The sequence below is a fragment of the Labrus mixtus genome, chromosome 10, assembly GCF_963584025.1.
Source record: "Labrus mixtus chromosome 10, fLabMix1.1, whole genome shotgun sequence".
Lineage (NCBI taxonomy): Eukaryota > Metazoa > Chordata > Actinopteri > Labriformes > Labridae > Labrus > Labrus mixtus.
The window spans coordinates 27,528,849-27,546,869 of NC_083621.1; the positions used below are offsets into that span (position 1 = coordinate 27,528,849).

Consider the following 18,021-nt stretch of genomic DNA (forward strand, 5'->3'; position numbering starts at 1 on the left):
TCATGGGACTACAGACCTCTGTCCATAGGACTACAGACCTCTGCCCATAGGACTACAGACCTCTGCCTATAGAACTACAGACCTCTGCCCATAGGACTACAGACCTCTGCCCATAGGACTACAGACCTCTGCCCATAGGACTACAGACCTCTGCCCATGGAACTACAGACCTCTGCCCATAGGACTACAGACCTCTGCCTATAGAACTACAGACCTCTGCCTATAGAACTACAGACCTCTGCCTATAGAACTACAGACCTCTGCCCATGGAACTACAGACCTCTGCCTATAGAACTACAGACCTCTGCCCATGGAACTACAGACCTCTGCCTATAGAACTACAGACCTCTGCCCATAGGACTACAGACCTCTGCCCATGGAACTACAGACCTCTGCCTATAGAACTACAGACCTCTGCCCATAGGACTACAGACCTCTGCCCATAGGACTACAGACCTCTGCCCATGGAACTACAGACCTCTGCCTATAGAACTACAGACCTCTGCCCATAGGACTACAGACCTCTGCCCATGGAACTACAGACCTCTGCCCATAGGACTACAGACCTCTGCCCATAGAACTACAGACCTCTGCCCATAGGACTACAGACCTCTGCCCATGGAACTACAGACCTCTGCCTATAGAACTACAGACCTCTGCCCATAGGACTACAGACCTCTGCCTATAGAACTACAGACCTCTGCCCATAGGACTACAGACCTCTGCCCATGGAACTACAGACCTCTGCCCATGGGACTACAGACCTCTGCCCATGGAACTACAGACCTCTGCCTATAGAACTACAGACCTCTGCCCATAGGACTACAGACCTCTGCCCATGGGGCGCCTGCTCAAAACACTATTTCAAACCAGCTGTCCAGATGTTAACTTCTTTTTAATTATACAACATATAATGCCAGCTGCATATTAACATTAGTTATATCAATCATGGTTTGTAGAGACCAAACATATGTTAGCATTACTGGGGCAAATATTTTTCTGCTTATTTAAACGAAACATGATCTCTTTCTGAAACATAACCAAGGAATTTAATAAGTTATAAAATGTGACATTTTTGTTAGCGAGCCTTGTTTTGGACTTTTTTTTTCAGTTTAGTTTTGGATACTTTTTATAGCTGGTTTGGTTATTTTTTTTAATTTAATGTTTTAGTTTTATTAGTTTTAGTGTTTTTTTGTTCTATTATGGGATTATTGTCAGGGGCACAACCCAAAAGGCCCAGACAACATGTATTCATGTACAAAAGTTAACAGCTAATGTGGTGTAAAACAACTATTAAAATAAAAAATATATTAAAAAGGAAAACAAACTGGAAGATGGATTGAATAACTTTATTCATAGAGCTCTTCTCAAATTCAAGTTATGAAATGTTTTTCATGCTTATTAATCAAACCCCGAAAATACCAAAATGTATAATTTGTTGATATAACACTAGCCTTATTCATACTGCTGATTCAAGCCATGATATTTACGCCCTTGTGTCGCTTTGCCTTAAATCTGAATGTCACAGAGGTGTACTGGGGGTGGGGGGACCAAGTGACCCCAACATCTGTACCATCTATGGAGGTAGTAACAGAGGTGTTACAGAGGTGTGAGTAAGTGGCGCTCCCACTGTGCCGTGCCTCCATGATGCTGGAACACAATTTGAATTCACAGAGTGGGACTCCAATATTACGCCATTGCAGAATCAGTATGAATATACATAGCAGTGATGAGCTTAGTTACGGCACTTTTGCAAGAAAAGCAGTCTGAAAATGTCTTTGTACACAGCTTCATTTGCACATTTTTGTGTACAAGGCCATGCTGAGAAAATTCCCAATGAAACACACTTGTTATTTCATCTAATGTTAAAGAATGTAAAAGTAAAGAATGACCACACAGGTTGGGGTAGTCTAAATGATAAAGTGACTTTGGACAAGACACTCCTAAACTGTCCCTGAGAGCGCACAGCATGTACGGAATGAATAGGTATAAATTATTATATCGACACTGATGGGAAGATTGGCACTTTACATAGCAGCCTATGCTTTCAGTGTGCCAAGGAAAGGGAGACATGTAACACAGAAATCCCTTTAAATGGTCTGAAGAATAGCAAAGTGTTCAAGTGCAGCCCATTTATGATTGTTTTCAGCCTAGCTTCATGGTGTTTGAATCATTTTCATTTGTTGTGTTTTTACGGAGGTGGAAACACAAACCCTAAAGAAAAGAGAAGCTGTGCTAGTCGTCATGTCGCTCCTTTGATTTCTAACATCTTCAAACCGCACTACACCCACTCGTACTATAATACACCCAAGATCAAGATGAAGTACTCTGAATCATCTGTTCTCTCTCATCCATGTCACATTATATCCGATCATTGTTTCAAAGAAAGATAAGTGCGTACGGATAAGGCTGCTTTATGCTCGAGCACTCCCCTTACACTTCCAATGGAAGAAATAAAAAAACACTCACAGGACCACTTGTGCAGTGCCTCGTAACTCATGACATAATAGTTTTAAAGGCTAGGGGATAAAGAATTTAAGTTTATGAGCAGGACATCAACGTCTAGGTAGGCTATACTTTACTTAATTCTCACAAATCTGCATGTATCAGCATTTATCACAGCACCAAAAACCTGCTACAGTAAATCATTACTCATCATCTGTGACTCTTATTGTGAAAGAATGTCTAGTATCGACATAGTTTGTAGTTTTCTATCCCTAATCATTGCGGCTAGCAACCACTCTGAACATAATATAACAGAAAATGACATTAAAAACATGTCTTTCTCGTACAAACACAAAGCAGCTTTTATTTGGCAACTGGCAACTGCGGTGGTCTTCAAACGTCGCTGTATGAGTCTGTCAAAACAGTGACTGCAGCTGTGCGTCATTCCCCACGTGCAGGATGATCTGAGTGAGTGTGAGACGTTCGATGTAAATCAGTGTTTTTAAAGAAAGGTAAAGTGAGGGTTTAAGACGTGTGAGAGCAAATATGTGACAGAGGGAGAAAAAAAAAAAAGAATGCACAAAAGTCGGTTAAGGATAAGACGATGCAAAGGAGGTGAAATAAGGAGGGGAGGAGAAAGAAGGTTGAAATGCAGCAGGGTGACAGTGACAGAAGAGAGCCAGAGTTGACAGAGCACTCAGCGATGGCACTCTATCAGCATCTGGTCTGCGGGGTCACTTCAGCTCCTGGACTCCCCTCTCTCATCTATCTCCATCCCACATCTCCTGACCTGACTTTATCTCCCTCTCTCCCTCCATTCCTCCCTTCATGTCTCTCATTCAGGATCTCGACATTCCTGAAACAGCACCAAGAGAAAGACAAGCTAATGTTCCTTTTTTTTCTTTCCTGTATCAACAAAACCACGACAACCACACACCAATTAAGACAGAGAAACACTACTCACAGTGTAACAGTAGTTGTCAATAACCTCGGAGATAGATGAACCAAAGACTTTATTGCTTTGGCATTAACATATTTTAAATGCCATCCCTCCTTGTAGAAGACCAGAAGATTTATGCAGACATCCCCCAGCTGATTGAATGTGATGTTTCAGAATAAAATACCGCCTCAGTGAAAGGAAGATGAGGAAGTCAGGGGAGGCGGGGCTCGCACTGCATGTGTACGACACCTTAATTGCATCAATGATTATCCCTCCACATTACGCTTCCCCCGCTCATATTTATAGTTGTGTCCAATTTTCATTATGCTCTTCATTATAGAGCATAAATAACCCGCATAAATGTGCCGGCACACCTCGGCAAAACCTATAACATTGCCAAGTGAGATCCATCTTGTCCCCCAGTGATCCAACATTACCTGGCTGAATTATGTCTATTAGTGGCGCTTGGCCCCTCCCACTCCATCAGGACAGCAGTGTGCGGATGACAGCATTAACTTCAAAGACTTTATAGCATCTTCTTTACCCAACACATACCATTAATCCTCTTAATGGCCACCATGACCCCTTTCATCGTGTTTCATAAAATAAAAATATGAATAAAGCCCATTACGGTCTCTATTGTGGAGAGTCCCGGTGATAAATCAGAGCGGCTCTATTAGAAGGATTGCCTCTGTGAAGTGTCAGGTTGTTCCACATTAAATCATCAGTGCTGTTTGCTTTATTAAAGCTCTTCTTTTTTTTTGCCCCTCTTAATACTTTAAGCTGGAATCTTTAACTTAACGTCTGGGTCGTATTTTAGTCTCTGTTTGTCCTTTAGCCAGTAGCTACTGCAGGAAACTGAACTAATATTTACCCTTCTTGTCTCTCACTGTTGGGAATCTTTGCTTGTCTTAGATAGATGCTCCTTCTTGTTTACATCTGGTGCAGCAGAATCTATTGAATCCTGCAGCTGCTGCACTAGTAAATGTCATGTGTAGTTGATTTGTAGCCGCTTTATGAAGTTGATATCTACATGTTAGATATCACTTTCAAAGTACAATAATAGAATAGAATAGAATAGAATAGAATTACTTTATTGATCCCAAACTGGGAAATTGTAGCGTTACAGCAGCAGGTTAACACAATATTAGCAAATATACACAATATAATATTAAATACAAAGTAAATAAGCACTAAAAATATAAAAACTAAGAATGAGAATATATACATCCAGGATTTAACTTCTACAATCTACATTTCTCTGGTGTTAAAAACATGTGAATAGTAAGGATTGAACTAGGTAGCACGTCCAGGCACAGTATAAATGCTAGTCTTAAGCCGTTTTCACATGTGCACTCCAGAAAATATCTAGATCATTTCAGGAAGTAGCAACGCAAGACAATATTTGCCTTTATATCAATGCTATGTGTAGTCCAGCGGAATGGCAACATCAACAAAAGAGCGGAGAACAACATACTGACGAACAGAAAACGTAATGCAGCCGTTTGATTAGATCATTTAGATAATTTAATTAGAGATTGTACTGGTTGCGTACAGACACTCTATGAGCAGCAGTCACAGTATAGAAACGTCACTCCCCCTCCTATTGGCTCGAGGTGAATTCTCCGGAGAATAACCTGCGGCGTTCTCACATCAGCCCACTCGGACTTGCTGCGGAGAAAATGCTAGGAGTCTGTCAGGAGAAACTCCAGGTGAAGTCCGAGTGAAAGATTCTGGTGTTTGGGTTCACATATACAGCTCCTCTGGGAAATATCCTGAGTTTTTCAGGAGATTTCTGCTAGTGTGAAAGCCCTATTCATGTGTCTGAAACTAACATATCTAGCTGTAAAAAGCTCTTCTTATCAATATTTTTAACCCATCTACTCCACCCCTTGCCCCTGAACGACCTTTCATAAGCAGCTTTAGCTAATGGATTAAAGGTTCAGCTTTAAAGTAACAATCTCTAAGATAACTGTTTTGTTCTCTTTGGAGGCACCTTTGGCGCTTAGCGATAATTGATTGTGTGTTTTCCGGCGTCTACGTACTCACTTCCCACAGATCTGTATCTGTGTCTGTAAGTATTGCTCATCTATTCGTTTCCCCATGATGAGCATAGCTTATTATTTCTTCAGATACTCTGCACTTTGACTCTTCTTGCTTATTCTATTTTTTAATCTATATATATTCTATATGTCCTACTTCTATATTGTGTTTAAAAGCAACTGCAACAATACAATTCCCCCCTAGGATTAATAAAGTATTTCTGATCAGTTTGTTAATTTAACTCTCTGTCTTTAACTCTCTCTGGGGAAAGTGTCACTAACTTTGAGCTGCTTCATTTTATTTTAGCAAAGATTGAGCAACGACTGAGCTGGAACAATCTGCTTCAGACTTTCAGACAGGTGTTAAACATAAAAAATATCCATGTTTGTTTGTGAGTGTCATCAAGTCTGTGTTGCGTTCTTCTTTGAAAGAGAGTACAACACAAAAAAACAAAAAAAAGTTTTCACTTTTATTTCACTTTTGTCAAAAACTTTACTTCTCCAGACCCAGCAGTGAACTTTTGGCTCAAACACCAGAGACCCGTCAAGTATAATGTAGGGTTGAAAAGGAAGCCCCTTTTTTAACCTTATCAAAGGCAGAGTTGTCACATTCTATTAGCCATGTCTACATTTTGTTCTATTTTGCAGGTTAAATCAAGACCATGATGCTGAATCTGCATTCAGAAGGATTCACATCCCGAGGCAGCCATCTTCTGGGCCAGGTCAAAGGTCATTCACTCAGCGTACAGGGTGAATGTGTGTGTGTGTGTGTGTGTGTGTGTGTGTGTGTGTGTGTGTGTGTGTGTGTGTGTGTGTGTGTGTGTGTGTGTGTGTGTGTGTGTGTGTGTGTGTGTGTGTGTGTGTGTGTGGAAATAGAGTGTGGATGAGAAGCTCAGGTCTGGATCCTACTGAATTATGAAGCAAGTCCTTCTTGGAAAGAATGAAGTATTCTTGCACCGTATATAAAAAAATCCTGTTTTCACCTCTCTGCATTCCCACCCTGCCTCCTGTTCCTTGAAGTTCTTCTTTGTGGAAACTCAGAGGGGAGTTCTCTGCTTTCACTTCAAAGACTTCTCCTCTCCTCTCTCTTTTCCTCTCTAACACTGAGCAGAAATCTACTTCCATTAATGGGTAACAACCCTTGTGATTGAGCGTCACATATGGTTTGTTGTTTGCGCAACACAAGCTAGTTTTGTGCGAGGACACAGTAATGATAAATGGAATTATGCCTAACAAAAACACTATCACTGGCTGTGGTGCAAAAAAAAGAAGCCTTTCAGTAAATTCTCAATTTGAGGATCTAACACTGCCCTTGAATTGTTTGGGAACAAAACTGGGAAAGGAGGAGGAATTAATGTCAGATATTACCAAACAGTAGGATACGCAGCTCCTCGGGCGCCTCGGACAAAATCTTTCATCCCCGTTAAGAGAAAAAATTGAATGGGGGATTTAAGGAGAACACAAGATAATTCAATCTTTATCTGCGGAAAGCCACAATGAAATGTTAGGTTTCCCTGGGCTCATCGTTCCTCAAAGAGGGACGCTGGACTAAAAGGACGAGACATCTGAGGCATCTCCCTCCCTGCTTTTGAGCAAGAGGAGTAAAACACATGCTCCCTAAGACATAAAAGGATCTCATCATCATATCAAAGCTGCAGTGCCTCCTGCTACATGCTATATGTGAACTCAGTGGAAGCCAACAAGGCGACATACATCCCCCTCTGTGCGACTACACACCACTTATATATATATATATATATCGCTCTGACAGCTCCTGCAGATAGCAGACAGTTACAGATCGAGATACCTCTCTCCGGTGTCGGCTCTACACGCACACACCTAACACACAAACAATGTTTGGCATTCTGCTCCACAACCACCACGACACCTCTCTTGCTCACATTCACACCCGTATGAGAGAAAGTTTCTGAGGGGGAGCGAGGGCGCAGGAAGAAGTGAGACGAATAGCTCGGGCTTAGTAACATCCACTCAAACTCCCCGAGATACACCAATAACCACATACAGGCACTCCTACAGAAAAGCTCCACATAGCATTCAAGTTGTCAACATGCATCTAATCCACCAGTTTGGAAGGCGTTACACTGAGTCAATATGCAATTTGAGGCAGGTTGGCAGAGAACATTGGATTGATTGATTGTGACATTTTCCCTGACAGTACCTGATGTACACATTCTCCACAAAATAATGAAAAAGTGTTGAAATCGTTCAATCTGCAGCTTTTTTTTTACCTCTTTTCTTCCCGCAAATAAGCACTTGGTATTAAGCCCACTCGTACGTCTGGCTGTGGGTCTGCTTTCTCTACTTAATCTCCAAGAGCAGGGGGGGGGGGATGGACTCAGGGGGGTGATACCAGCCCTATCGATTTGTGCACACACAGGCAGAGCCACACTGATACACACACTAACACACGCATTCTTACAGCAGGTGGCTGTTCACACTTCAGCTATAATCCTCAAGATTTACCTCCATCAATTCAACCCCATAACTAGAAGGTTATCCATGAAACATTGGAAACCGTTTTTCTATTAGCCAATATGTACACACTGAAACCATATAACCAGCAATATTCTCCAACAGAATGCCCTTTCTTGGAAAGATACTGTTAATATACTGTAAATGGTAGGGTGAAACAGTTAGACTGAAATAACTAGAATTGGGATGTAGTCATGAACAGCCATGTTCCCCTTTAGGATGCATTGTAGCAACTTTGGGGAAACATTACTACCATCATCAGGTTCTATGATTACATGTTTAGGACAAGGGTTTTGACTATGGGGCTCAGTTGGTAGTGTCAGTTGTCTCTCAACTGTAAGGTTGGGGGTTCGAACCCCAGCTCCTGCAGCTACATGTCAGATGTGTCCTTGGGCAAGACACTTAACCCCGAATTGCTCCTGCTGCTTCGATGGCGACGTATAAATGTGTATGAATGGTGTTCGTCACTTCAGATGGTCTCACTACATATCAACCTCTACCATCAGTGTGTAGGTGTGACCTGCAGTGTTAAATAACTTTGAGTAGTCAGAAGAATAGAAAAACACTTTTACCGTCCATTTACTATTTACTAAGTACTAAATACCAACTTGAACAAACTTCCTTTCAAAATGACATTTTCATCAGCCTTAGCTGTGTTAAAAACTCACAAGCAAATGTTCGTGGTTATAGACTCATATTTACATCTCATTTCTAATAGAAATCTGGTTGAGACCATAAGATGATTACAGTAAAAAATACAAATCAAACGCTGAGCTGGGGAAGACATTTGCATATGTATGATGGGAATTTTCACAGTATGGCCTTGAACACAAACATGTGCAAATGAAGCCGTGTACATAGACTAAGTGATTGCTAGCCACCAATGAGTGTATATATATATTTAGCCATGAGTGCAGGAGCTAAAGTTAGATAATCAAAAGCACTGTGTTACACAAAATATCAAACATGGAGCTTGCAAGAGGCCGAATGCATGTAAACGTCACCAATACTGTCCTGTAAAAGTTTTTTGAAACAAGACTTGTTTTGAACATGGATGCAGCCAAAAAGCAGTCAGCACCAACAATTGAAAACTGTATCGTGCCAATCCCAAGCTTGAGTGAATCAACACCTGACTCCATTGAGAAAATGAACGAGATCAAGCACATTTCAAGCTGATACTACTACTCATTGGGGGAATCGAAGGGTTATAATACCCAGATGGGATGGACACAACAATCTCCTCCCGTCAGATATGGTGTGAAAAAAAGAGTGAGTAAGCGAGGAGGCTCTTTCATCAATCCATCACACTGAACAACGGCTCACACAGACTAGAAAAAACGGCAATTCCAAATTGAATCCTCTTGTGACGCGCTGAGCTCGACGGGAAAAAGGGGGCGGTCATATGAGTGTTTAAATAGAAATGTCTGAGAATCAAAGTGGCCGTCATTCTGTCTTGGCTCACCTCTCTCTTGGGGACGTGTCACATTTATAACATGTAGTCATTTTCTTAGCTGTCAAAGCGTGCTCTCACCAGCGTCTGTTCCTGTCAACCTCGTATTCTAATCTGCTCAAGTGTCTCTTATTGGTGCTCTGAATGAAGTGGTTTTAACAGAAAATGTGCTCAGACAAAGAGATTTCCATTATTCATTACTAATGTGTGTGATCTGTAAGGGTCCAGGCAGAGGTGGCGCAGCAGCATATAGGTCGTGACAGAGGTTAGTATTGCATTAGCGACTGTCACTAACCGGACAGGAAGCGCAGACACCAGGGCAGCTCTCTAACTCTCACTCACAGTCATACACACATTTCACACACACACACACAGATGCAGCGAAGGTTTTTTAAACCTCTATGGCGTTCTGTCATGAAGCTGAGCCAGCAGGCCGTGACACACATGGAGGTCAGTGTCTTGAACAGGCGGACATGTCCAGCCTGTCTCTGGTGTCCGCGCACACACATGCAGGAGACAGTGTTTGCATATGACAGGGTTGCTCGACCTGCCACAATCCAAGTTTGCCCTTGCAGAAAAAAAGTTAAAAAAGGAGTTCTCGTCTTTTTTTTAACACTTTGTGTTGGTTTCTCTTGCTGTGATTTTTGGGCATTGTCCAATATTCAAATACTTTTACACTCTTCACAGAGCTCTTGTTTCTGTTACTCAACGTTGACTTATGGAACTCTGTCTCATTACAGTTCAAACTTTCTTATAAAAACATAATGATCCAAGCTGTTTCTGTTGTATACTGCGAAAGTCAACGATTCCCCCCCCCCCCCCCCCCCTTTTTTTCCGAGGTTCTAAGTCTCTTTAGTTTCCATCCTCAGAAAGAGGAGGATAATTATGGGAGTAAAAAGGCTCACTATCAGAGCAGATTAACAACATCTCACTGGGATGAACTCCTCACTCTCTTTTATCTCCTCAAACGCTGCAGAAAGAGAAGACGAGTTATGCAACCCTCCACCTCAGGGACCCAGCTGACTTTCCACCCAACTTCTGTCTGTCTCTGCATGTCTAGGGCGTCTGCTAGTCCTCTGTGCTATTTGATGTGCCCTGTTTGAAGCAGCTGAGCGACCGGGGAGGAGAGGATGTGCCTGTTGTTCGCAGCTCTTTGCCGCTTTGCTCTGCTCCCCCGAGGATAGACTTCTAAAGCGTGGCAAAGTTGGACCTTTCCTGGTTCTCGTTTAACACCTCAAATCGCGGTGTCAAGGTGCTCCATAGCTTTCTCTTACTCTTTCCCTTTTATCATCCCTCCAAAGAGACCCCCCCTCTCATTAGCAAAGACCTGCCCTCCCTCTGCTGTCATTTAGCTCAAACGTGTCATTTAAAGCAAATGAACATCTGCTTCAGTGCCCAAAAGTCATTTGAACACACATATACCCTAATGTAATGTTAATTGTCTTACTTCTTGAAAGACTGTTTGATCATGACAGCTTGACAATATTTTATTACAAAAAAATGCTTTAAAGTTACAAAGGCTTAACTGTCAACTTGTTACAAACAGCTCTTGTTCCCTTCATGGAAAATAAATGAAAAACAAAGTTCAACTTTGGGTTTGTAAGTTCTGGTTTTTTTCTGGCTTGTTTCTGCATCAAATCACCACATATGGGATTTTTTTAGAGACACTTATAATTAAATCATCAGTCAGAAAATTGAAAGCCCAGCTCTCAGTCCATCAGAATGTTTAATGTAAAACTCAAAGATATGGATAAACCCCAATATGTTACAAACGATTTTACCTGTAAACCTGTGTGTAGGTTCTTCAAGAAGGCTGTGTGTGTGTGTATGTGTACGCAGGTTGCCATGTGAAAGACACTGAAGCTTCAGTGTTTAGCCTGCTCTTCTTCGGTCTTGAAGCCTTTCTGCGTTCTAACCTCTCGCCAACATTGATCCTAGTTTGAGCATGTTTCTGCTCGTGGAGCTTATTAGAAACATGCAGAGGCTTTTTAGGTCGGGTACAATCACTTCTATCTGAATCACTTCTATCTGAACCACTTCTCTTGCCCACTTCCATCACTGCAACACCTGTTGGTTTGCTGTTTACCTGGCTGTGTGGGGGGGGGGGGGGCCTTTAAACTGCCTACCTTCTCTGGTCAAAACAAATCCAGACCATTCTGGACCGGATTTGACACTTACAAGGAGGACATACTGGCTGCGAAGTCAGCACTTCAGCATGCATGATTTGATTCAGTAGATATCTTACATATTGGTCCTTTAACCTCTTACGTCCTAACTATATTTCATCATTGATTATGCTTGTAATTTCCACAACAAACATGAGGCTCTTTACATCCTCTATTGTGGAAGCAGAAGTTTGAAGCTCTGAGGTTTAAAACCAGGAAAAGCAAACCCTGTTAGTTAGATTGGAAAGTAAAGCTTCTTCTGCTGCATGAAACTTTATCTTTCTAAAAAAGTGACATTATCCAGCAGTAATAATACAGATTGGAGCTCTCTTTACTCAAAGTAAAATTTGGACTGCTTTGGTGTGAACCTCTTTGATATTTCATTTCTGAAATGTTCAGTACAGATAACATCGAAGAGATCAGAATCCAATTAGCATGTTTCCCTTTCAAAGGGTGTGTACACACACTGAAGGAAAACACACATCAGAAATACGAGTTAAGAAGATTTCTTTCTTAGACAGGCATGCATGACCCTGCTGGCATTCCTACCAGAGAAAAACATACAGTGGATACTTTTGTTGTTAGTGGGCAGCTTCGTATGAAAAATGAGTCAAACAGATTCAACTAAAAGCAGATTTAACTTTTAAACGTACAATAAGTAGAATTTTATTTAGATTTTATTCTAAATGTATTAAAGATGTAGTTAGCTCAAATATTTCCAACAGTTATCAAAGCCTGAGAAATCTGTTATTTTATAGTTGTAACGGGATGTGTCTTGTCGAGACGGTGGCCATGATGAGCCACCATGACAGACAGAATGTTTATCGTTGCCGTCAAAGACCTCTGCATAAGGATAGTGAACTGCTGCTGAAATCTGCCGTACTCTTGATGTATGTGCTGCTGGGATAAAAACATCATGTAAATTATACTTGGATACATCATCGGTAAACATATTCTCTTCCTCAAGCCAGTTTCGCCCGTTCGTCCTTACTACGGTCAACGCGAAGAGAACTCCCATGATTCCCTGCTCACCTCAACATCATCTTTTGTTATTGTAGTATTGAATGAGAGCCCCCTGGTGGAGGAATCTACATATTGTATCTTTAAGTCAAGACAATTTGTACCCTTGAGTGTCTTTACAGAAAGGTACTCTACCCATGTGATCCTTCAAAAACATGTCAGTATGCAAATATAGATCTTCATGTTCATATGATACAGTAAATAAATGTGTCAGGGGAATCGTTATCAGGCCTTTTACAAATGACAGTTTTATCAATTTAAAGACTTTTATGGTTTAAAAGTTCATAGAGAAATCTGTCTCTTTAAACTTTTAATGACCACTGGATGTTTTTTCAAGGTGAGTTGAAGCAAATGGAAGTAGATTTAAGTTCAGTGCTGCAATGACAGCTAAAATGGGAATGTGACACATTTTTTGAAACCACCATTCCTGCCTCCAGGACAGTTCAGCTGAAGAACTCAAGATCATTCTCCTCAATTTTCTGAATTTAAAAAGTGTGAAACTCGACCTCTGAGAGGCAGTGAAAGATAGAATATCAGCCTGAGCTCCACTCACACTGAGTTTGTAGGATTTGTTCCTTTGTGCCCTAAAAGTAAAGTGAATCTTTTACAAATATGTCCCTGATATAAATTATGGTTTAGAGGTTCAGTTCAATTGTGGCCCCATAAAGGATGAATTGTTTCTATAAAATCAGAGCTGCATGTCTGTGGTAGAGAGCTAAATATTCATCACATCCAAGTTTTACAATACAATATTATAAACAATATTTCACATGTCAACCAATTAAGAAACCTGCAGAAAGAAATGAAGCAGATCCATAATCACCAAGCTGTTTACATACATTTGTTCATCTAGATCAGTAACTGTCTCCCAGTGTAATATCTACAGTACTTTCAATTATAAATAATGAAGTGAGTTATACCACAGAGACTTAGAGGTGATAGTACCGAGGTGTGCTTCTTCCTCAGGGCCTGACAGTTGAGTCATCACTTGACATAAAATTATACAGCGTGTCACCTCTCATCTAAATTGGCCCGCCCCCAGATCCTGTCGGTACGCTAGAACTAAAAAGAACAGCTGCTGCACATGACAAAGGGTGCAATAAAACACCGCTAAAACAGAAGGCAAAAAGTCATAAAGAACGCTGTCTTTCATGAAATAAGTTCAAGATGAAATACATTTTGCACACAGAAGAGATTTGTAAAAGTAACTCATGCAGTGACCTTTGAACCCTTTATTATCCAAAAAGGCCAATTTGATCTGCTGGGTTAGGCCTGCTGGATGTCAAGGTGAGTCAAGGTGAAACACAGAGGGGGACCAAATGTTGTCCTTAATGGCACCAATGCTGTGGAGGTCTACCAGTTAGTAGAGGTGGGAAAAAAATCGATTTATATAAAGATCGAGATTCTTATCTTTGAATCTTCCAAAAATCGATTTTTTTTTTTTTGGCTAATCAGTCACTCCCTGCTAAGTGCTAAGGCTAGCTCTTTAACTCAGAAGAATGTGAAATGGAGCAGCAAGAAATTCAGCCAGTCTCACAGATGACTCTTCTTCATAGATCCTGATGTATGTACGCATTCAAAAATAGACTTTGAATCATGAATCCAGAATCATTCTGAATTGAAAATAGATTCTGAATCAGATTTTGACCACATAAATCAAAATTGAATCGTGAGACACCAAAATGATTTCCAGCCCTACCAGGTAGTACTGGATCTGCTGGAAAGTGTCTTACCATAATACAGCTGTTTTTCCAACCACCTCTTCTTAAGCACGTTTAATAACCTCTCCTATTTAGCTTTTGATGATATAAGAATGAATTTCTTTTATAGGTGATTTTACATTGTTTGCTCTGACTTTAAGTGTGTCATTTCTTTTGTGATGTTTATGAGGGGAACTTTGTAATCTTGCTTTAAAAGTGTTTTCCATAATAAAAACTTTATTTTTCTGCTTATTATTATCTTGGTTATTGAAAATTAGCTTGCTTTTACACCGCATGTCACACCTACCCATTCATATCCATTCACACACGCTGATGGCAGAGGTTGCTATGTAAAGTGAACATCAGAAGTAACTAAGCTAATTCATACACATTCAATCACGCTGACGTAGCAGGGGGTAGAAACTTTGGGTTGAGTGTCTTGCTCAAGGACACATTAGCCATGTAGCTGCAAGAGCTGAGGATTGAACCCCTGACCGTCCAGTTGAGAGACGACCAACAACTACCAACTGAGCCACATAAGTACTCAATGCATACAGGAATTTCTAAACATCTCATATAATTCTGAACATAATATTGTTCTGTTTTTTTCCCCTCCTGATTTATGCAACAGATTCATAATAAAAACGGCTTAGTCACATAAGTCACTGTGCACACAGCTTTGTCTTTAACACACCACTAGTGGTCACTGAAAGGCCTGGTTGTCCTCTAATCTACACTTAAATTGCCAGAACGTGACATATGGTGTTTGTCGATCAGTGTGTAAACTGTGTCAGACAGGCCCTCTCACAGCAGGGGTTGAATTGAGATTCTCCCTGGGTGACAGCGTTCTCAACTCTATGTCAACTCTGCTGTTGGTGCACACTCAATTAACTGACTTAGTGCCACTCAAGAGCGGATAAACAGGCTTAATGACCTGTGAGGCTGATACAGGCCAGGTGGAGGTAAGGCGTTACAAAGGGGAAAGGTAGCCAAGTGGAGATGTTCTCTCTACCTGTATAATACTTAAGGCCAAAAATCTCATCAGTGACTACCAGTCGCTCTGCCGCACTGAGGCCTCACACGCAGGTAAGCAAGTTTCTCTGTATACCCTCAAGATTTCAACTTTTTTTTTTTTAATTTATGCGTATAATAACCAGAGATGAAAGTAAAGAGTAGCCTGAGCAGGATATATAATTCAACCAGTCTACCATGCCAAGGAGCCTGGCTTACAGCCAAGAGTGATAGAGGGGTGACAGGCCAGATAGAGTGCTCTGCCAATGTTGTAATGCTGGCACAGGTGCATTGTTAAAGACACGCTTAAAATGATTCATATTGGATCCAATAATCTGCAGTTCACCATAAGATGTCCACAGAAGGTCTGTATAGTTTCTAAATGACTGCTAAATATGTTTTTCACCTTGAAATTGGGGCTGAACTTCCGCCCCAGGAGAACATCCATCAAAAAAAGGGATTTAACTAATAACTCTAATAAAAAAAATTCAATTTTTGAGCACTAGAGCTGCTAAACTTGACAGCAAGGTGAGGACTGACCTTGAGGATACAGCGACAGTATCAACGATGATGATCAGGAACACAAGGCTTTTTCTTTCTCGCCTGGTAAAGATGGTGCTTTGATAAAACCTGCAGGCTCACCGGGGGGATGAAAGTAAAGCAAGAAGGAATCAAAACAAAATCAATTTTCGATTTGCTTCAATCAGAGCTGTAAAGGAGTAACATTAAACATAACCTTGGGGTTGGCAAATCTCTTAAAACTGTTGTGTTTATGATGAACTATAAAATGTCCAACATCAAACAGGGGTCGGTCTTAACTTTTAAAACGATGCGTTCTTACAGGAGTTTAGAGGCATCTTCACTGTAACCCCCTTTAAAGGGTAACCTGAGGACCACCCCCGGTCATCAATACGTACATTTAATACTCATCACTCTTCATAATCATTCTTTGACTTTGCTTGCTTTGGTGCATGATCAGCTTGAAGATTTTTAGAGTTTTTAATCAAATATTACATGACATTATTTCCCAGCTGCTCGTCTCTTGGCCCTCTGATTTACAATGACAGATTGATTTCCTTAGTTTTACTTTAAAGCCCTTATTTTGAGTTGGGGGTATTGCTGCTTACCTTCAGTGTTATTTCTAAGAAACTATTTCCACAAAGCCTCGGGCGATCCAGTCAGGAACATCACAAAATATCTCTATCAAAAGTGATTAAAAGAAAGAGGTCTTGTAATACCCAAGTGTTGTCAAGGAAGGTCTGATCAAATTTGAACATCTCTTCATCCTCTAGCTCTCAACCTGCCGGCCTCGGGGTATTAAGAATTGATGGGTGGATTCAATTTCAGTGTTTGTCTTTGAAAACCAAGTTTAATACTAAATTAATCAGAAGGGTTCCATATTTGTTTTTTGTACTCTGTCATAGAGCGCCCCATGGCCGGAGTATCATGGGCGGTGTCTCTGCTGTTACTACTGGCGCTCCAGCCTCCGATGGTGTCTGCAATCCCTGCCCAACACCTGTGTGGCTCTCGCCTGGTCGATGCCCTCTACTTCGTTTGCGGAGAGCGAGGCTTTTTCTACAGTCGCAACCGACCCTACAAGCGGGATTTAGATCATCTGCTCGGTAAGGCCACACTGACTCTGGGAACAGTTTGACGTCTCTGGTTTGACTTGTGTGCAGAATAAGTTTTTAATTGTCCCCTTGATAGCGGGAGTTCAGAAAAAGGACCAGCATGACATTGCCCCGAGAGCCAGGGCTGGCTTTGTGCTGCTGCCCGCCATGTTCAAAGTTTAAAGTCAGTTTAATGAGAATGCCAATTTGGATACTAGCTGGAGGACAAATGTTTACAGACGACATACTGGAAAACCTCCGGGATGAACCGTTGTATTTGTCCAAGCCATCATTAGTGTGCAAAGCCGGTCTTTGAATCCAATGGTGTGGCCGGCCTTGTGGCGTCCTATTGTTGCTTTCAACATCATGTGACAAATCCAGAGATCACAAATCTTGTGAGATCCCCCCAGCTTCTTTACGTCACTCCCAAAACGCATTATTTGGATCTTCCACCTCAAACAGTCTACTCGGGGTTTTGAAGTGAACTTCAGGCTGCGTTATGCCTCTGCTTGAGCTCCGCCTTATCTCCTCTTGAAGTAGAAAGTCAAAGCATGAAACAGAGTGTGCTGATGAGATTATCTAACTATTAAGTGTGAACGGTATAAATGATAGTTTGACAAACTCAAGACTAAACACATGGCTGTGGAAACTTTCTTCACTTCCAAGGGTTCCTGTCCAAAAGGGCCAGACAGGAGCAGCAGCGGCCGACGGAGGCTCATAACGAGCCCAAGGTGAAGAGAGGCATCGTGGAGCAGTGCTGCCACAGGCCGTGCAGCGTTTACCACCTGGAGGGCTACTGCGACTGACTCGTCCCTCCTCACACACCATCACTCATACCATGTAAAGTCCACTTCCACACTACTAGTCCTGGCTATGTCTGATTAACTGAAGGAAAATAAAGCATCATGACCCATAACCTGGGGCTTCTTTGTGCTTAAGATGTGATATTTGATTTATTTTTTTAAGCTGGTATAAAGAATGGATGAAATGTGGCCTTTTGCTGCGCTCCACATTGTGGCCACAGTCCTTGAGTGCTCTCTACTGGCTGAGGACCGACATGGCCAAGAAGATCTCATAAATGAATAAATAAAAAGGCTTTGTTCAAAGAGTTTTTACACCTGGGAAGTCAATGAATCTCAGCAACA

The 18,021-nt window shown here is 41.4% G+C and overlaps 1 protein-coding gene across 1 annotated transcript; it reads left to right on the forward strand.

Annotated features, from left to right (window-relative positions):
• The first annotated feature begins 15,233 nt into the window (after positions 1–15,233).
• On the forward strand, positions 15,234–17,792 carry insb (preproinsulin b). Its single transcript, XM_061048961.1, has 3 exons — positions 15,234–15,341; positions 16,691–16,888; positions 17,543–17,792. The coding sequence occupies exons 2-3, from the start codon at positions 16,699–16,701 to the stop codon at positions 17,680–17,682; spliced, it is 330 nt and encodes a 109-aa protein (XP_060904944.1). The 5' UTR covers positions 15,234–15,341; positions 16,691–16,698; the 3' UTR covers positions 17,683–17,792.
• Positions 17,793–18,021: the final 229 nt, after the last annotated feature.